Source organism: Chelmon rostratus, chromosome 13 (assembly GCF_017976325.1).
Source record: "Chelmon rostratus isolate fCheRos1 chromosome 13, fCheRos1.pri, whole genome shotgun sequence".
NCBI classification, from domain to species: Eukaryota; Metazoa; Chordata; class Actinopteri; order Chaetodontiformes; family Chaetodontidae; genus Chelmon; species Chelmon rostratus.
This window is the reverse complement of record NC_055670.1, coordinates 26,638,868-26,660,789: the sequence shown is the minus strand read 5'-3', so window position 1 is coordinate 26,660,789 and position 21,922 is coordinate 26,638,868. Positions and strand designations below refer to the sequence as shown.

Genomic DNA, 21,922 nt, shown 5'->3' with positions numbered 1-21,922 from the left:
TCCTTTATTAACTGTGGTGGCTGTTCAGCCGGCATGAAACGACAGATGAGGAGACGTATCTAAGACGAACTTCAGGTCGTCCATCTTCAGAATACTGAGGCCGAGTCACCTTGGTAACGTCCGTGGTCACATGACGACGACGCCTGCATTCGTCTTTTCATCATGAATTCTCCTTCACGATGTCTTTCCCTGACCGCAGGATGTTTTCCATCGAGGCCGAGGAACGAACGAGGACGAACGTTTTGAGGCCATGCGTGTGCACATGTGTGCGTGTGTGTGTGTGTGTGCATGTGTGTGTGTGTGTGTGTGTGCATGTGCATGTGCATGTGTGTGTGTGTGTGTGTGTGTGTGTGTGTGTGAATCTGAAGTGTTGTGATTCAGGTGTGTGTTAACCAGAGTCCTTGTTAAAATATGTAGACTACCTCTCCTCCTCCTCCCCTTCCTCCCCCTCCTCCTCCTCCTCCTCCTCTTCCCTCTCGGGAGCTCATTTTCCAGCTCTCCATTTCCACTCGCTCCTCTTCTATCACTTCTTTTCTAATTTCTTTGCTTTTGAATTCATGCACACTCGGCCATGAACGAGGTCGTCTCTGAGTCTTTTGTCAGAACATTATTCAGATTTCTCTTTTCTTCCTGATCTGGATTCTGAATCTGGATTCTTTCTGAACCAAAAACCAAATAATACCAGACTGTACTGTACTGCAGTACAGGTTTGAAGCACCTGTATTTCCATTGAAAGCCACTTTCTACTTCTACTCTGCCACATTTCAGAGGGTATTTTTCAGCTGAATGGAACGCAGCCGCCTCAGTTTCAGTGTCAGTGTTGCTTCACAGTGCAGATTAACATGAGTCCTGCAGCCATGCTGGAGGCTCAGACGTGGACTCAGTGTTTCTCTCGATTAGGTAAATGTGTTTGAGTTAAAGCAGCAGCTTGCACATTGCAAGAGTCAGAATCAGCTTCACACATACAGAGAACCTGAATCTGGTTTTAAGCTGCTCAACAGGAAGTCAGGCAGACCAGCAGCTCAAAACAAGGACAACAGAGACATAAACAATCATACATACAATAATAATCACACAACTGTTCTATACACACAGGTAGGAGAAGAATACACATGGACAGAACTATAACAGTCACCATGGTGTCTCATTCTCACGTTGACGTTTCTTTTGTGGTGAAGTTTTACTCTTCCTCAGGTGACACTGTGGGTTCACAGGTGAACTCCCTCGTCTCTGTAACACAAGCTGAACGTGTTTAAAACATTCATGAGTGCAGCTGTTGTTTCATGGCTGTGTGTGAAAGAGTCACAAACCACAAAAGCCCCCCGCTGTCCTCGCTGGAACTCTGGGCCATGAGACACAGTATCAAACACAGTATCAAACACAGTATCACAGTATCAAACACAGTATTAGACACAGTATCACAGTATCAAACACAGTATCAAACACAGTATCACAGTATCAAACACAGTATTAGACACAGTATCACAGTATCAAACACAGTATCAAACACAGTATCACAGTATCAAACACAGTATTAGACACAGTATCACAGTATCAAACACAGTATTAGACACAGTATCACAGTATCAAACACAGTATCACAGTATCAAACACAGTATCAAACACAGTATCACAGTATCAAACACAGTATTAGACACAGTATTAGATGCAGTATTAGACACAGTATCAAAGACACGACAGAGTTTGGACAATAAACATTCCTGACAGACTTTTTCACTTCTGATTTCATTTCCACTTTTTCCATTTTAAAGACACGCGAGCTCAGCGTCCTGTGTCGTGGTCACAGCATTTGATCTGCAGACTGTCTTTATTATTTTACATTTTCCATAAAGTTTTAGCTCAAACACACGTGTGCTTAAGGCTGCTCTGAGCAGCGATGCAGCTCCTGAACAGGAAGGAAACTGTGTGCCTTTCATAGATTGAACCTGGTGCACAGCTGACTGGGCTGATTGGCGTCATCTACAGAGAAATGATGTCACAGTCGAAGTCTTTCCCGTGGTCTGACTCCCCTGGAGATGTTGAGGTTTAACAAGCCAGGATGCCAAAACATCGGCTCAAGGCTTTTTGAGAGGTAAAGGTGACACCTGAACATGTGACAGCAGGCGTGGGAGCAACAAGTCACATCTCAGCTGGTCCTGTGGGAGGTTTCACTGCTTTTCACTTATTTTTGTGCTTGTGGGGGAAAGAATTTCTCTTTGGGGGATAATTCACTGTTGTTCCAGGTCATCACCAATAGAGGTCGTGGAGTTGGTAATTATGTGATACTTTATCGGTCCCTGAGGGGGAAATCTCTGTTCTTCTCATGCTATAGGCCACTGAGAATAAAGGATCAGCCACAAAGCAACATCCATGCTGAAGTTTTTAAGCCTGAACCCCACAGCGACTGAACACGGGTCTGCCAAACCTGTATTAATGTTTGATCTCACTAAATTTAGTCAGATTTCCTCTTGTTCATGGAGCTTTTTATGTCAGATAATCATGAAAATCTATGTGTAGAGGCTTTAAAGAGCAGACTGGATCTTCCGTGGAGTGGTCTGCTGGGGCTGCTGACAGACTGCCGTCAGTCTATGACTGTGTGAATGGATGAATGCTGTTGTGTTGTAAAGTGCTACAAATGGTCAGTAAGACGAGATCAGTGCTGTGAGAATTTATTTCACGACTTGTCCTCCTCTAACTTTTCATCTGGCAGGGTCAGAGTTTCCATTTGTGTACTTATTGAAGTGTTTTAGTGAAGTCGTAGTTGTGCAGGCAACCAGAATCTCTCCGGCTGGAGAGGAAGCTGAAGAACTGAAGAAGAAGAGAAGAACGAAGGCTGTTTCCTCAGCTGCATGTGTCTCCACAGGTTTGAGCCCATGATGACCAGCAGAGGACGACGGAATGAAAAGCAAGGAAAAAACACAGAAGAGGAAATCAGAGAGCAGGAGCGATGAGAGGGAGGAGGAGGAGGAGGAGGAGGTGATGACAGCTGAGAGTCTGCCGGTGACCATGGTGACGTGGAGTGGCACAGATGAGTCATCTCCTCCCAAATAATAAAAGCCTTGATGAGGTGGTCCCTCACCTGATGTGTGGAGGGAATGACAGACAGGCAGGAGGAGGGTCCCTGAACACGGACCCCCTGACCAGTTCTGATCCTTTCTGTGGGCAGTAAACACAAATAGATCCTATACATGAGCTAACTTCTATCATCAAAGAATAATTTAAATGGGTTTATTATTCTTCATCCATCAGGTGGGCAGAGCGACCAATCAGTGTCCAGGATGAACAATATGAGCCGTGTGATCATCGTCATTATTAAACCTGCCAGCAGACTCATCAGACTGAACCTGAATGTGATCACCACTGTCTTCAGCAGGTTCCTGATACCGCGTCATGTTTCTGCGCCCAGCTCACAAATTCTGGTTCTGGTTTTGTTTCGGGTTTTTTTGGTTGTGGCAGCTGAGCTGCAGCAGCTTGTTCTTCTGTCTTTAGCTCCACTGTGTTAAAATACAGCATCTACATCCACCACACTGCACCTCCTCCTCCTCCTCCACCACTCAAACCGGTGTTTCTCTGAGAGTGATGAGCAGAACTCAGATACACAAAGATCCAAACAGGAAGTCAATAATCTGCATTCACACATGAGCAGAGATAAAACACAACGAAGAAGTAGAATAAAGGTCTGCTGATCTGCAGGGAGAACCAGGACCAGCTGGCCAACAGGTCTGACAGCAGGACTATAAGTACTGGGAGGTCTGATTGGATAATCCAGAACAGGTGATCATAAAACTGACTGATCATAAAAATTTACAGGAATGCATGAAGGAGAGCTACTACAAAATAAAACAGGAAATGCAGTTAACTAGAGTCCTGCTGTTAAATAAATAAAATTAGATTTTTAAAGAAATGTTCATCTGTTTCTTATTTTCTTCTTCTCTGTTTTTAATTGCGCTGCACCTTTAAACTGTGTAATGAATGGCCTCCATAAATAAACCTGCCTCACCTTGATGGCTGATGAAACACACCTGCGTCCGTTCACGCTAATATTCAGAATATTGTATAACATCATTTCCACCTGCAGCTGATTGATTTCAATTTACACGACTATATTTAGAGAGCAGGAGCAGGTGCCCTGCTGTCTGTGTGTGTGTGTGTGTGTGTGTGTGTGATATATGAACAAGTGTGTTTGTGTGTGTCTGTGTGAGAGAGAGATACGTGAACATGTGTGTGTGTGTGATATGTGAACGTGTGTGTGTGAGTTTTAGAGCCTTCAGCCATGTTCCACCTGTATGACTCATTCCATTTATCACTGTGTGCTCACTGTGTAATTAGCATTTAGAGGCTAGCGACAGCTAACGAGTGTGTGAAACAGTTTCACTACAGGGTCCAGTCAGGGACAGAAACCAGTGCTGTTCCAGTCTGTCGTTACTGGACGCTAACAGACGAGCTGTAGAGCAACAATCACCAGAAATGAGCAGTCAGCTGCTTCTAAAACTGCAGTATTTCCTTCAGTGATGTTCTTTGTTCTTCAAGCTGCCTCCCTCAGAGAACCCTGAGGTACAGGAGACCCCCTGGTGCCCCCATGTTCGCCCCGCTGGATAGCATAACATGATGCTGGGCCACGTAGGCTGGAATACAAGCTAGAAAAGGGTTTGGAACCATTTCACCATAAATGCATCATGACTTTCTTTTCTGTGAGCCTCAGCCTGAGCCCCCCCTCTGATCCAGAGGCGTAAACATGGAGTCACAGGCTGCACTTCACTGAACCTGATGTGTTTATTTTTACCTGTGGTGTCACCTGGAAAACCTGGCTGTGATTCTCAGTCCGGACTGTGAACTGGACCTCATGTCTCACAGACAGACAGAAACAGGACACTGAACACACCTTTGGTCCTTTTAACTTTTCAAATTCACGTGCTCGTTACCATGGTTACCCTGACGGATTTAAAAAGCGTAGCCTGCGTACAGACAAAAGAGCATAAAGCTGATAAGCTCAAATACAGCATTTAATTAAAGTTCAAAGGAAAGCTTCATGAAGGCGTGTGATCATCAGACAGGAAGTCAGCACTGAACGCTCCGACACACAGTAACCACACACACACACACAAACGTCCAGGTCACATGACACACATCGTCGTGTTGTGTTGGAGCAAAGTCACGCACACACCATGGCTGCTGATGGTTTGATGTACTTCGGTCAAGTGATTTTAACATGAATTCAGGAGGTCGCTCCATGTGACGTCATGTTTACAGCTTCATCAGCTGGAGTCCAGACGCCCCGGTCACCATAGCAACTAATGAAAACCCACATGACATGCCTCCTCAGGTGAAACAGCAGCAGCAACAACACACAGTGACGTTTTACAGTTGACACTAACATGCACTGAATCACAGGTTGTTTTACAACATATAACATGTTATTCTGTGAGTGAACAAGCTTGAGTTGGTGGTTTTATTGTCAGCAGGTTGATGGATTTCTTTTCTCCAGGAAACTGTGTTCACATGCACGAATGTGTACGTTGGCCTAACAGCCCTGAAAACCAGGGCTCCCTGAACGCCACAGTGCAAATCCAACACTTCCCCTCATGCAGTCTGAGATAAGAGTCCTCAACCTGAAGCTGACAATGAAGCCAAAAACACGTTGCTCATCAGGATCTGGATCATTATGGCTCAAAGAGACGAGCGCACGGTTTAGGCAGGCTGGTCGGCGTCAGCGTGGTCACGACCACAGACACTGGAACCGTGACAGAACAGGCAGAACGAGTGCTGTGATCGTCTGAAGGTCAATGTGATTGTCGCCCTGTTGAAATGTCAGTGAAGGTTTACTACAGCAGAAGTCTTGATCCAGCAGATGTGATCAGGACCAGGATACTAACCTTTGCATCCCTCATGCAGATTACGGGTGGCCGCTGCCCTCTGACCTTTGTCCCATCTGGATCTACCTGGACGTCCTGTTCTCCACGGCGTCCATCATGCACCTCTGCGCCATCTCTCTGGATCGATACATCGGCATACGCAACCCGATCCACCACAGCCGCTTCAACTCCCACACCAAGGCCCGCATCAAGATCATGGCGGTGTGGACGATTTCAGCGGGTAAGAACACAAACAGAGTAGAAAAATGACAGACGTGTTGTGATTGAGCTCCGATACGCAGCTTAAATCTACTCAAAGTTTTTATCGTGTTTATACTCCGTCGAATGTTCAAACATGACTCACGAAATACCAAAACCTGTCAAACAAAAATATTTCAAACAAACATACTACAGAAAATACAACCAAATACACAAAATACAACCAAATACAGAAAATACAACCAAATACACAAAATACAACCAAATACAGAAAAAATGACCAAATACACAAAATACAACCAAATACACAAAATACAACCAAACGTAGAAAATACAACCAAATACAGAAAATACAACCAAATGCACAAAATACAACCAAATACACAAAATACAACCAAACGTAGAAAATACAACCAAATACACAAAATACAACCAAATACACAAAATACAACCAAACACAGAAAATACAACCAAATACACAAAATACAACCAAATACACAAAATACAACCTAACACAGAAAAAATGACCAAATACACAAAATACAACCAAATACAGAAAAAATGACCAAATACACAAAATACAGCCAAATACACAAAATACAACCAAACACAGAAAATACAACCAAATACACAAATACAACAAATACACAAAATACAACCAAATACACAAAATACAACCTAACACAGAAAATACAACCAAATACACAAAATACAACCAAATACACAAAATACAACCTAACACAGAAAATACAACCAAATACACAAAATACAACCAAATACATAAAATACAACCAAACACAGAAAATACAACCAAATACACAAAATACATCCAAATATACAAAATACAACCAAATACACAAAATACAACCAAATACAGAAAAAATGGCCAAATACACAAAATACAACCAAATACACAAAATACAACCAAACACAGAAAATACAACCAAATACACAAAATACAACCAAATACACAAAATACAACCTAGCACAGAAAAAATGACCAAATACACAAAATACAACCAAATACAGAAAAAATGACCAAATACACAAAATACAACCAAATACACAAAATACAACCAAACACAGAAAATACAACCAAATACACAAATACAACAAATACACAAAATACAACCAAATACACAAAATACAACCTAACACAGAAAATACAACCAAATACACAAAATACAACCTAACACAGAAAATACAACCTAATACACAAAATACAACCTAACACAGAAAATACAACCAAATACACAAAATACAAACAAATACACAAAATACAACCAAATACACAAAATACAACCAAACACACAAAATGTGTGTGGAGTTTGCATGTTCTCCCTGTGCAGCGTGGGTTTTCCTCCCACAGTCCAAAAACATGCTGAGGTTAACTGATAACTCTAAATTGTCTGTAGGTGTGAATGAGTGGTGTGCGTGGTTGTTTGTCTATATGTGTAGCCCTGTGGTAGGCTGGCGACCTGCCTTCGCCTGAGAGATGGCTGGGATAGGCTCCTGCAAAGGATTCAGCGATGTATAGATAATGGATGGATAATGGAAAAGATGTTAATGGGTTGCAGATGAGTTATTTTCTCAGGGCTAAGCAGTAATGATGGCACCTGTAGAATAAAGTCTTAACTCATATTAAATTGGTCATTTTCTGTATTTATCTACAAATGACATTTCTGCACTACTAACTTCAAAAAATAAGTTTGTTTTGAAACGTGAAGCTGCCCAAATCAATCGTCAACACAACGAGGCAACAGTGTCGATGAAGTTATCATCAAGTCACTACATGATGTTTGTTTCCTACAATATTATATTGTTGTTGCTAATAAAGCTTGATGAAGTTTTTGTTGTTTTTGCTCGCTGTGATGGGATTGGTCTATTGTTGTTTGGTTCCGTTGGTCATTTCTTTTGTTTTATTACATTTGTCTCATATGTAAATGAAAATAGCACAAATGAAACTTACAACAATTCTTTGATTTTGAAAATGATTTCCTCATTTAGAATTTGATGCAGCAACACGTTTCTAAAAGGTTTTAACAGTGACAACAAAAGACTGGAAAAGCTGTGAAGTGCTAAAAGAAAACAGCTGGTAGAACATCTCAAGTTACCTGGCAACAGGTGAGTCACGTGATTGAGTCTAAAAAGAGGCGGAGTCTATCTGAAGTACTGAGATTGGGGGGGCAACAATTCCAGAATAATGTTTCTCAAAGTAAAACTAGAACATAAAGTCATTTAAGGATCCAGAATGTGGATTCATCCTCAGGCCGACCAGGACTTTGTGGAGTAAATTTCAGTCTGCACCAAAGTGGAGGACGGACGGACGCCGCGGCGTGGCTTTAGAGGAAAGGTGGAGGTGTGTTTGTGGTCGTGGATCAAACATAGAGTCCGTCTACGATCACAGCAACAAGTGGAGCAACATGCAGGTGGAAAAGAGCTCAGAAATGGATAAACTGAATGCTTCAGTTATACCACAAACCTGGAGGAGGAGGAGGAGGAGGAGCGCAGTCAGCTGCTCATGAGATGCAATTTTCCCGTGTGACGTTCACGATGCCGTATAATCTTTACGGAGGTGAGGGAACAATCAGGTCCTAATAATTGGCTTCTGCCTGCCTGGTTTCAGCTGCTCAGGTCAATGAACGTAGATGAGCAGGAAATGTAATGATGGCGCAGCGGACGAAGGCCTGCAGCCTCTCAGTGATGGAGGTGGGGGGGGGGGCTCTTATTTACCCTCGCTGGCTGAAAACAAGGAGGAAAATAAGATCTGCATGATTTCACGTCCAGCTGAAAACATTTCAGTTTGCAATCTGCAAAAACAAACCAGCAGTGTGATGGCAAAAACAGGTTTTGGCTTTTCGTTTAGCCCCAATCTGTCAGACCAGAAGGCAGATTTCACCGTGTCAGACTCACACCCTTAATAATCCAACGAGATGGTCGACTGGAATTATTGCCGGTTTTATTACAAATAAAAGAAAGTACAAACAAAAGGATGCAAAAGATAAAGTCTAGTAAACAGCACAACTGATTCAGCACAGGTGAGCAGCATCGTAGGCGGCGAGGTCAATGACTGTCTCCTGCCGCCTGCCAGTCAGGTGCAACTGGCAACCATTTACCCGGTGGTGGTGGCACCGTTCACCACCTATAGAGGACGCAATCTCACGAAATGCAGAAAACACTAAAATATGAGTGCAAACAAAATAAACTTTAATGTGGCTCCTACAATCAGTTATTGTCTGATTGGAGCTGATTTCTTTTTTCGTTATTAGCCGACATGTTTGCATCATTTACAGCAACATATCTGAGTGATCCTGATGTCGGAGTCTTGTTTTATCTTCGTATTGTCGCACACGCTGTGAGATGATCTCAAAAAAAGACTACAAGGAAACACAAAATGTTACAAAGAGATGCAGCTTTCACAGCTTTCAGTAGTAAAATATCCCCAGGTGACTTCCTGCTTCTCGTCCAATCAGCTGTTGAGCTCATAATCCACTGTAAAACCGCAACTTTGTTTTTTATAAATGAGTTTTAATATCTGGTCTTTAGAGGTTTTGAACAGACCACGTTAGCTGGTTTTCATGCTATTCTAAGCTAACATCTCCCGGCCGTGGCGTCATATTGACCGTACAGACATGCACACAGAGAGTTATCAATCTTCATCCAAGCAAATAAGAACATTTTCCTGCATGAAACTGAGTCATCGAGTGAGACTGCTGGAAACTTTAGTGGACCGTACGGAGGTCCTGATGGGGGTCGTGGAGTAGACTTCACTCGAGCGACGAGGAAGGTCAGTCCAATCACTGAATAATGGAGCACTAATGAAACAGCCGTTCAGCGTGAATGTCAGTGATCAGGCGGTCCGAGCAGGCTGGAACAGGAAGAAGATCTGACTCTGCGTCCTCGAGGGCTTTCGTGGTGACTGGAAATGGAGAGTGTGCTCTGAAAGATTATTGATTAGATGATTAGTTAAAGGTGGTTTAGGCGTGATCGACATTTAATCACAAACTGGAGAAACTCTCAGACAGAGATGTCGCTGTAGTTTGTCGTATAAGAGCGTGAACGGTTCATGTTGTCTGACCTCCAGACGAGGATGAATACCTGAAGTCTACAGAGTCCCACAAACCCTCCATCTCTCCAGAGAGAGAACTCAAAGATCAGAACCTCTGACATTAACAGTCCAGCAAATCATCATGAGTCCGCTGAAGTCAGCCGATATGACGGATCATTATCACGAAAGAATCATTGTGTGAGTGAGTTCAGTAGCAGCTCTTTATGTTGGGCCTGGTGAGGTGGGGCAGGTAGGAGGAGGTCGTTGAGGGGGGGCAGCTTGAAAAAATGGTTAAAGAACCAGAGAGAGAAGATTTTCCACCAAAAGCAGCAGCTCGGTTCATTAAACCAACAAACAAAGGCACTGATCGGACTGGAGTGAGCTGTCGGCCTCGTTTAAGGTCTCTGAGCTCCTCCGAGGCCCCGAGGTCTGTGTTTGCTTCCTGTTTGCCTCCACTTCATTAGCTCTGTCGTCCCGCGCCGCGGCTGCTAATGACAGAGCCGTGCCGGAGCCGCTGATCATTTAGCTTTCCCTCCAAGTCCAGATCCAAAGCGCGACAGCTGTGAGTCGCTAATCGTTTACATTCTTAATGCAGTCGTGTCACTAATGTCAGATCTGGAGAAAAGTTCTCGTTAGTTTTACCGTGTTGTTCTGCAGCAGGTGACACACTCGACACGCACAACCATCTACTGGACCAAACTAATGATGATGAGTGTTCGTCTTCCTCTGTGAGATTACTGTGGACCTGCACCTGGACCTGAACTTACACCTGCACCTGAAGTTACACCTGCACCTACACTTACACCTGCACCTGCACCTACACCTGCACCTGTACTTACACCTACACCTGCACCTGTACTTACACCTGCACTTACACCTGCACCTACACCTGCACCTACACCTACACCTACACCTGCACCTACATCTGCACCTGCACTTACACCTGCACCTGCACTTACACCTGCACCTGCACCTGCACCTGCACCTGCACTTACACCTGCACCTACACCTACACCTGCACCTACACCTGCACCTGCACCTGCACCTGCAACTACACCTGCACCTGCACTCACACCTGCACCTGCACCTGCATTTACACCTGCACCTGCACCTGCACTTACACCTGCACCTGTACCTGTAAATGCTTCAGCTCCAACCATAGTTCCTCTTGAGGAGCACCTGTCCTTTGCTTTTACACTGGAAGCTCAACAAACCCAACAACAAAACTACGTCTAGTTCATTTTTCTAACGTTTGAACAATGTGGATTTGTTGGGGTACTTATTCCCTGAAACAGTGACCCCCCCCTCTGTACTCTGCTCATGGTACAGTCTGAGTTCCCTCCATCATAAAGCCCATTGGATGCTCTCACTTCCTGTCTGGAGGATGTTTCTGTTGGCTGAAATGTGTCCTTTCAGTTTGTTTGACCAGCGTCACAGACTGAGACTGAGCAGCCGACACAACGCGGACTACAGATCTGGTCTAAAGAACAGAACCGCAGAAACCGGTCTGGTTTTGGTTGAGGCAGCTACATGTTAGAGCGTTGTGTTTTTACCTGGCAGCTGAGTCTTCTGTCAAAGGCAGATCCTGATCAGCAGTTTGTCGCCTGTTCAGTTCGTCTCTGACAGGAAACGGGCTGCGTGTTGCCTTCAGAGGCTTCGAGAGACGGCTGGGAGACGTTACAGTTTGTTTTGGTGATGTTTAGCATTCAGAGAACTGTTCCGCTGCCGTTTCCTCCGTGAAGCCGAGCGTGTGATCTGAGGGGAAGTCAGCGGAGGAAACCATAATTGGGATTAGCTGTTGTTGGAGCGCCGTGTGCATGTTAACGCTCCTCATCTTATAAACACACTTCTACCACAGTCCCACGCCGGCGGGCTTCTTTCTGCTTGTCCTCATTTCCTCTGCGCTGTACGTATGTTTCAGGGGTTACCCTCCACTGATTTAAGCTGCAGAATACACAGCCCAGCCGTGGCGTGGCCCTCAGCTCGCCACATCAGAAACCTGCTGTACGTATTTAACGCCTCACAGTGAAGTTCAGGACGCGGCTCGCAGCTTCAGGCTCAGTCCTTCTGCCTTTGTAGAGTTTGACCTGTACATGCAAACAGCTGGAGGCCAAAGCTGAAAAAGCTGAAGCTGCTCAGAGTCGACAGGACCAACAGTTAAATAACGTGATGTCGGCGTGGCGGGCAACAGGTCCCGCCCTCAGGCGGCCGAACACGCCTCAGCGCCCAACTGGATTATTTCAGGGTTGGTTTAAATGTTTGGTTTTCTCGTTGGAGGAGGAGGAGGGGGAGGAGGGGGAGGAGGAGGAGGAGGAGGAGGAGAAGTGCTGATGCTTCCTCGTGGGACTGTGGCGGCTGGCGTTCAGCCTGCTAATGTTCCTGCGGTGAGTCGCGGTCACGCTCTGATCTGATTGGACGTAACATCAGGACTTACACATTGTTGCACAGAGGAGGAGAGGGGGTGTACACACACACACACACTGACACGCATGACAGCATGCTGAGAGTGTGTGTGTGTGTGTGTGTGTGTGTGTGTGTGACATTCCAAATTTCATAATACAGACTGAAATGTTCATGCGTTTCTTCACAAATGTGTTCCTCTTCACCAAACACACACACACACAGACACACACACACACACACACACCAAACACGCACACACACACATACACACCAAACACACACACACACACAAACACAAGCACACACACACACACCAAACATGCACACACACACAAACACACACACATACACACCAAACACACCCCCCCCCACACACACACACACCAAACACACACAATATACACCAAACACACACACACACACACCAAACACACACACACACCAAACACGCACACACACACAAACACACACACACAAACACGCACACACACAAACACACACACATATACACCAAACACACACATACACACACACACCAAACACGCACACACACACATACACACCAAACACACACACACACCAAACACACACACACACACCAAACACACACACATACACACACACATGTTTTCATCACTTTTGAGGACATAAATAAATAAACTGTATTAATTCCCTGAAAACTTACCCAAATCAAAACCACTATTTGCCTAAACTTAACCTTAACCTAAGCCTAACCTAAACCTAAATTTTACATCTTCCCTAAACCATAACCTAATCTTAACCTAAACTTAACCTAATCTTAACCTAAACAGATTTATGTCCCCACAATATAAGGAATAGATGGTACTCACACTTTATTTCAACATGTTTTCAGATGTTTTCAGATTAAACTCCATCTGCTCCGTCTCTCATCTAATATGTGATTATCTTTCATGTTCAGAGTTGAACTGTTGGACTGAAGCTGTCTCCTACTTCACTTCACTCATATTTTAACTAATTCAGATTCACTGGAGACACATTTGATCATTTTAATCTATAATTGAAATCTGGTCCTGCCAAATCCGGTCGTTTGTCGTGTTTCAGAGTCTCCGAGCTGTCGTCGGTTCCTCCAGAGAGACTTTTCTCCTCTAAACTTCTCACATGTTTCATTTCAAAAACCGTTCAAATGATCAATTTTCACCAAAAAACAAAGATGAGAGAAAAGTCTAGAAACTTTCCCATCAATCTGACGACCCCTCACACTGATCTGATGGTGTAACACCTACACCTGATGGTGTAGAGACAGACAGGACACATGCAGAGAGGGCTTTGACATGCACGAGCCAGGCTAGCTGTTTCCCCCTGTTTACAGTCTTTGTGCTAAGCTAAGCTAACTGGCTGCTGGTTGTAAAAGGCAGACATTCTAGTGGTATCTGTCCCCTCGTGGTCCTCATAATCCGTCCCTGACAGAATGCCGTCCCTCTGCTACATGTCCAGCCAGCGAGGACATAAACAACACGTTTGTCTGCATTCATGTGGACAGAGAAGAGATGAATGAACTCACACAGGAACGCTCAGAGCCAGCAGCTGTGGCTCACTGTCACCACGCCGTTTGTCGGCTCTCTTCACTCGACAGTTCAAAGTGTCTTTCAGCACGTTTTTACAGCAGGAATTAAAAGTGTAATCCAGACAGAGCTGCTGCTGCTGCTGCTGCTGCTGCGATCTGAAGCCTCGCAGTCTAATAACCAGGCAGGCGGATACAGCCCAGAGCTGACGGCTGGAAGCTCTGCAGCACAAGACACAGGCCGGAGCGTGTGTGTGTGTGTGTGTGTGTGTGTGTGTGTGTGTGTGTTCCCTCGTTTTTATGACCCAGAAACTGATCTCCTCCTCCTCAGGACAGAAACATGAGGAGGAGTCTTTGGACTGGGATAAATGAGCAGAATGATGAGTTCTTCACACCTTAAACAGGTGAACACACCTTGTGACACAGGTGTTGGAGGGCCTGGACAACATGACTGATCAGAGGCAGCTGGTATATTTCAGGGGAGCTTTATGTGCATTTTATTTGAGCGTGCCACAACTCCTGCTGACATTAACGTCGTCTGCACCCGTCAGTGTGCTACAACTGAACATCAAGAATGAAGACGGTAAATCTCCAAATGCATCAGTATCCAAGATCAAAAGATTTCTGAGTGGCTGAATGTATTAAATATATATCTGAAATTTCTTTTTTCTGCCCTGAGTAGTGTCTGCAGGTGTTCCTCACAGGCGGCCTGAATGTAGACAAAACTCAGGACATAAAATGTCCCTCTGAGCACACTGTAAGAAGTGAAGCTGATTGAGCTGATCAATACTTTTATCAGCTCAGATCAGATGTTGGCAGGCAGACAGACAGACAGACAGACAGACAGGCAGAAGGACAGAAGGACAGACGGACAGACAGGCACTGGCGGGAGACGATGACACACTCCAAACCTCTGTGACGAAACGTGAAATCAACGAGGCAGCAGTGAACGCATCGCCGTGACATGACGCCAAATTTCATCAGCAGCAAAATGTAAAAAACCTGTTTCCAGAGATTTGATGATGATTTGATGATGAAGAGTTTCAGCTCATTGTTTATCTGACCAGTCACGACTCGACCGTCACCTGTCACTAGTCAACCTGCTCACCTGCGCAATGATCCAAACAGGTGTTTTAGCTGCTCCTGTCACAACGTGTTTGAAACGTGTTGCTGCATCAGATCCAGAATCAGCAGATATTTAAATATATTGACTTTGTGCTGTTGTCAGGTGAGTTTTTGTCAGAGAGGATCAGCAGGTGATCACTTCCTGTTTGATTTGTATATAAAACGTGAACTCATGGTTGAACAGCTGACAGTCGAGAGCGTCGATTGACTGAAACATCGTCTGATCAGTTTTCTTCGTCTCTCCTCTTCTCCTCTTTGAGTCTTTCTCCTTTCATCTTCTCTCCCACTTGTGTCCAGCTTTTCTTTCCCGTCCTCGTCTCTGATTTCATGTATTTAGAGCAGAGAGTTGCCATCGGGGAGAAGATCTGTGGATTCTGTGTGCGTGTGGGCTGATATGAAGCAGGCAGCACTTTGAGGCTGAGGCCGGTCTTTTCTGTCTCTTTGTTTAACAGTCCCTCTCATGTCTGTCTCAGTACAGTTAAACTCTGTGGATAAAGTGTCTGTGATGAGTCAGGAAATACTCAGCTACACTCGAGCTCAGACTGCCTGTTTCCCCCCTGTATGAGTATCATCACTGTGAGGAGACCACCTGTCCGTCAAACACCTGTCCGTCAAACAGAGTGGGCGGGACTGTGTCTGTGTTGACTCCATGTCTGTATGAAGCTTCAACCAACAGCTGGTTAGCTTAGCTTAGCACAATGAATGGAAACAGGGGGAAACTGCTAGCCTGGCTCTGTCCAACGGACACAAAATCCACCTGCCAGGAGGTCTAACACTGACTGACACGTTCTCTCTGGTGTGTTTATTAGGTTTCACCAATTGTAGATACGAATTAAACAACAAGACAACATGCTAACATTAGCCTGTTAGCTTGATGTTCCACCAGCTCGTCGCCAACTGATTTACAACCTTCTGAAAGTTCATCAGAAGCAAATCGTTGTCATGGCTGCAAAGATGTTTGTTGTTGTCTGGTTGGAACCAAGTCATGTGACATCACATCAGCATTCTGATTGGCTGATTCATGTGATGAATTCAGTGACAGCATTCAGATGCTTTGGACCTTTCCTCCGACATGCAGCAGCAGTTTCTGCGTCTGTCTCCAGCCTTGTCGCCCTCCTCCTCTTCCTCCTCCCCCTCGATCTCTGTTCGTGCAGGTGATGAGAACACGGCGGGGGGAAGACTGCTCAGTTTATCTGCTCCCACTCAGTCCATGCTGATGTGGATCGAGCCACTAACAGCTCGTCCAAAACTTTTTCTAGACAATTTCTTATTAGATTTATCGTAGCGTGAGTCTGCAGAGAAGCAGCAACAGAATATGAATCTACTGAGGAAACTAAATTATAAGCAGCAGCTTCCTCACCAGCGACCTTCACCTTTGAGAAATGATACAGGTAAATAAATTGATGTCGTATTCATAGAAAAATGACGACAGACTCAGAGAGAGCTCAGACCGACCAGCAGATGTGGAGGCAACGCTGCGCTGTCCTCCCCCTCTGTGACGGACAGACAGATGGAAAACAGACTTAATGGAAAATCTGACACACTTAAAGGTGAACAGGTAGCTGCACCTGCCCAGTGAGACATGTGACAGACTGCACCTGCACCGAAGACACAGCAAGAATTTAAAGGTTTGGTGATAAAAGCTGCTTCTCACCACAGAATCTAAAGATCACAGCAGAAATGTCGGTTTGTAGCTTCAGGTTTGTGTGTGTGCGCGTGTGTGTGTGTGTCTGTTTGATGTGTGTTTGCATGTGTGTGTGTGTGTGTATGTGTGTGTTTGATTTCTTACCTAAACGAACAACAGCCTGATGCATCCTGATCAGGACGAGATGAAGAATATTCAGTGAATAAAGCAGAGCCAAACGGCGTGTTTTCATTTTCACAGACTAGTATTGTCCGAGTTAGCATGCTAGCACAATGATGTTAGCACTTAGCTCAAAGCTCCACTGTGTCGAGGTACAGCTTCATTGTTAACAACAACCGTTGCAGATAAAATTTGATCTGAGGTGACGTCTCGTCAGGTGTTTCCTGTTCACCAGATATAATGCAGGTTGGATTGTTTATGTTTTGGAGCAGTTTAAAAATGCAGCTTCTTATCTCCTGCCACAGATCTTTGCTGGGCTCACAGCGGGTTTGTAATCTCCTTCTCGTCTCGTTTCCTTCCTCTCTGCAGGGATCTCCATGCCAATTCCTGTGCTGGGACTCAGAGACCACTCCAAGGTCTTCAAAGACGGCAGCTGCCTGCTGACAGATGACAACTTCGTGCTGGTCGGCTCCTTCGTGGCCTTCTTCGTGCCCCTCACCATCATGGTCGTCACCTACTTCCTGACCATCCACGCCCTGCAGAACGAAGCCACCCTTTGCTTGGACCAGCTGGTCCCGCGGCCCAAATGGAGCACGACTTTCACCTTGAGCTTCTTACCGCAAACCTCGCTGTCCTCCGAGAAACTCTTCAGACACTCGATAAGCCGCGAGGCCGGCGGCAGAGGAAGCGGCAGCGGCCTGGGAGCCTCTCGCGGGAGCGTCTCCGGCTCGCTGTTTGGACGCCGCACCATGCAGTCCATCAGCAACGAGCAGAAGGCGTCTAAGGTCCTCGGGGTGGTGTTTTTTCTGTTTGTGGTCATGTGGTGCCCGTTTTTCGTCACCAACGTGCTGGTGGTGGTGTGCGACCCGGCGGTGTGTGACGCAGGACTCATGGGAGGCCTGCTGAACGTTTTCGTCTGGGTGGGATACCTGTCCTCCGCAGTAAATCCACTGGTCTACACGCTGTTTAATAAAACGTACCGAGCGGCATTCCTGCGCTACGTTCACTGCCAGTACCAGCCTGAGAAGAAGCCTCTCCAGCTCATACTGGTGAACACCATCCCGCCGCTGGCTTACAACTCCACCCAGCTGCCCCTGGGCGATGTCGGGAAGTTACGAAACGGAGAGGCGCACTCTAGTGGCGAAGTGAAGGACTTCTCTTTACCTGGACAGGAAACAGAGAAGCGTAGGCCGGACAAAGGTCATGGAGACAAGGACGAGAGCTGTGTGTGAGTGCATCAAGCTGAAATAAAACCCTGCATCAAGGTCGATCCTGTGCCGGTCATGGATCAAACATGACTTCTGGGGTCACTTCAGACTCGAGCGTGAAGGACTCGAGGTTTAGCATCAAAGTGCCAAAGACAAAGTGCCTCCCAGTCAGGATTTTACAAAGACTGAGCTCATGAGGTCCCAAATGAAAACAAAGGTTAAACCTTTACACAGAGCGATCCTCAGATTCATCCAGCCTCTGATCCAGAAACAAGGTCTGGATCAGCGGAACCACGTTTGTGAGTTCTTCACGACAACAAAAACACGCTGTCGTAACCACTTACCCCAAAATCAGAGCTCGTTTCACGGATTAAATCTCAAAAAGCCTCAGCGCTGCTCTCCACACTGCCAGCAAACGAAATTAGATTTGGAAAACATGTCATTTATTTTTCACTAATTCTTTTTCTAAAGACCTTCAGACTGTCTGTATCTTCCAGTCTGAGAGGAAAATGAGATGACAAGGTGGGACAGTCCATGTGAATGATGTGAGACGCTGTTTCTGGACAGAAGGGGACAGAATTGACCCATTTTCTAGTGTGAAAACATTCCTGGATACTTCTCATTATTTCATTTTTCACGGATGCTCAGCTGCAGTGACCTCAGCCAGCTCTCTGGCATCCGTCAGATGGCCCCCACCTCCCATCGTACCTTTGGGTGGATCAGCAGGGATTAGACTGGATTTCCTGCCACCTTATCAGATGTTAGTGTCGGGGAGGGAGATCCAGGATGAGCCTGAGACAGCGGGACTCCAGACTCCTGCGGGGGTCAGACGAGGTGCCAAAAGGGACAGAAAAAGATCACGATGTGACAGACGGACAGCGAAAATAAATCTATATTTGTATTTTGTGCAGATATGTGAATAAATGTCTCTGATTGTTGAGGTAAAATGTTATAGATGATGATTATTGTTCTGTGATCAGTTTGAGGACTGTGGAGTCAGATTACAATGGATGAAGAGGATGTTTCTATTGTAAAAGTCACACTTTTCATTGTGTTCAAGCCATTTGTTTTCCACAGGAAGAAGCTTTTTCTTCAGTCTTTACATGTTGGAACAAATGGTCGCGTGGTTCGTGGTTAGAATATCGTTTTAAAATGGATCTGCTGTGTGAGACTGAAGAGAGGAGGCAGGGAAGGAAGGCAGGAAGCTGGGTGAGTGTATGGAGGCAGGCTGGGACTGTGGAGGTTTTATCAGGCTCTGTTCAGACCTGAGCTGAAGCTGCAGTGCTCAATGAATTTTATGAACTTGAAACAGACGGTCTGTAGGTGAAGCAAACTGAGACAAACACGACTGTGAGAGGAAAAAGTTTCACCTGGTGAACTCAGCTGGGTTCGCTTAATACGTCTGCAGGAATAAACAGACTGAGAGAAACATTCACATGAACGAAAGCTTCAGTGTTTCTCACCTGAAGCTCTAACGAACATGTTGAGCACATTTCCTTCTTCACAGCTCACCTACAGAGAACCGCAAAGACATTTTAAGATGTGCTTTGTTTCTTCTTCTTCTCCGCCTTCGCACGCTCACTGTTATCTTTGTTGGTGCGTTACTGCCACCAGCTGTCAGTCAGTGGAACAGCACGAACCAGCAACAGGATGTGACCCGCGGCGCCTGAATGTGCGTCATCCATCTTTAAAAGGTCGTTCCACAGTGGACAGAAACTCTGCACGGTGTCTTTAAACAGGTGAGGATTACCTGCATGTTCAGTCTGAACTCAGCACCTTGTTCAAAGCTCAGTCCACTTAAAGCTGCTGCACATCAGCGAAGGCTGATAGAAGCTCAGCAGGTCACATGGAGGGCGACAGCAGGGATCCTGACACAGAGGACTCATACAACATACAGCTTCAGCCAATCAAATGGCTGCAAGCAGACATGGTGGATTCATTCGTAACTTGAAACCACGTCCTGTAGATTTTCCACTGGGATGATGTCGAGCACATAAAAGCAGCTTTTCTGAGGAAGTCATTGTCGTTGGAAGTCGTGTGTCAGCAGCTTTCCAGCTGTCTCTTCATGATGTTTGCAGCCTGCAGAGTGTACAGGGATGCCGTTTGTTGCAGCACCACATTCAGCCACTGGGATAACTTGGCAGCTTGGCTGGGTGACACTGAATCCAGCTCTGTTAAAGGATAACTTTGGTTATCAGCCGGCGGTCGGCTAGTTTAGCTGTAGTTTGGCACAGCTGTGGTTCGTTATTGCGTATTCGTAGCCGACCGCCGCAGAGTCAGCCGTGTTGTGGCTGGTTGCTCGCAGCGCGCGGCGTTCGGTAATGACATCATCCACGTCAGAGGTAGTTGTCTAGAGACACTGGATGTTGATAACATGCCACCACGGGCTCAGAGGGGAATAGCACCAGCATATCATAACTAAATATTGGAATATGAACGAGTTTCTGCAGATTATGCGTTATATAGAGGCTGCGCATGGATGCCCCGAGTACTCGCATTATACGGATATACGCGCCGCTCCTCTGGGGCTAATTTCTTCAAAACGACTCCAAATGCCACCAAAGTTATCCTTTAACACATCCAGTGAGGACCAACTTTAAAACCAAAGGCAACAGGAGGCAGCGGTGAGAGAAAGGAAAGAACAAGGAAATCCTTCGTGTACGCTGATTTTTACTCGTAACGTTGTTCAGTAGCATGAAGAGTTCACTTCAGAGATGCTAAACATCCAGCTGGTTAAGAGTTTTACTGGATAATTACCTTTTTTAAAAGTAATGACGTTCGTTATTTTTTATACTCCTCTGTAAATCATGTCTGTCAGTCTGTTTCATAGTGGCTGTTTGATTCTGGAGCAGAACTCTTCATGTGATCTACAGCCAAAGCAGGCAGCGGGGGGGGGTTTACTGGTCACCACAGCAGAACTGGATCCAGGCAGCAGAACAGTGAGGCTGCTTTCAGCTTTACAGCTACATTTAGCAGCGGCGCTGCTTCCTCCACCTGTTCAGTCACAACCAGCGTTCACATAGAAACAGAGAGGTGAACATTAAAATGTTCAGAATGAAACCCAAACAGGATCATCTGCCCCCTGAACCGCTGTGAGACTGGATCTGGTTTCTTTTTTAAGTCGGTCTGTCTTCTGTCTTTGTGGACAGTTTCTCAGCTGATTGTTCAGTCTTTCTTTTATACTTTTACTTTTACTCAGATCATTATAGTAACATCATTTCAGACCATTTGGGAATAAAGCGTTGAAGAACTGGAGGAGAAACTGAACGTCAGGATCCAAACTACTGTCTACCAGCTGGATTTAGTCTCTTCCTGTGTGGTTGATGTTTGTACTTCCTGTCATGTTTTACTTCTGTTCAGACTGTAACTGCTGGTCTGCCCCCCCCCCCTTCAGACAAGAGATTTCCATCTCAAGACTTTCTGGTTAAATAAAATAAAAGACCAATAATTTTGATTATTGCATTGAAAATCGATGGAAGTGCACAGCTGCAAAATGAAATGGATTTGTTTAATTGTTTACAACAGATAAATTGATTGATGCTCATTTGATCAGTTTCTTTTTGCCTTTCTTTTCCCAGTAAGTTCAAACTTTGTTTACGACTGGTTGGACTGGCACACTTAACATTTATAGATTTAATATTTTCCGCTTAAAAATTCATAACAGATGTTCAAATCAGTTGAGCCAATCAGAGTTTAGAGGGCGGGACCAAGCATAATGAT

At 45.3% G+C, this 21,922-nt stretch overlaps 1 protein-coding gene across 1 annotated transcript in view; it reads left to right on the top strand.

The window, feature by feature from the left end:
* The window catches only part of LOC121616480 (5-hydroxytryptamine receptor 2A-like), a 35,022-nt gene extending 16,796 nt beyond the window's left edge, over window positions 1–18,226 (top strand). Inside the window, exons 2-3 of the mRNA XM_041951261.1 lie at window positions 5,893–6,093; window positions 17,364–18,226. Of these exons, the coding sequence (XP_041807195.1) occupies window positions 5,893–6,093; window positions 17,364–18,226 (1,064 nt within the window). The remainder of the gene's footprint in view (window positions 1–5,892; window positions 6,094–17,363) is intronic.
* The last annotated feature ends 3,696 nt before the right edge of the window (window positions 18,227–21,922 follow it).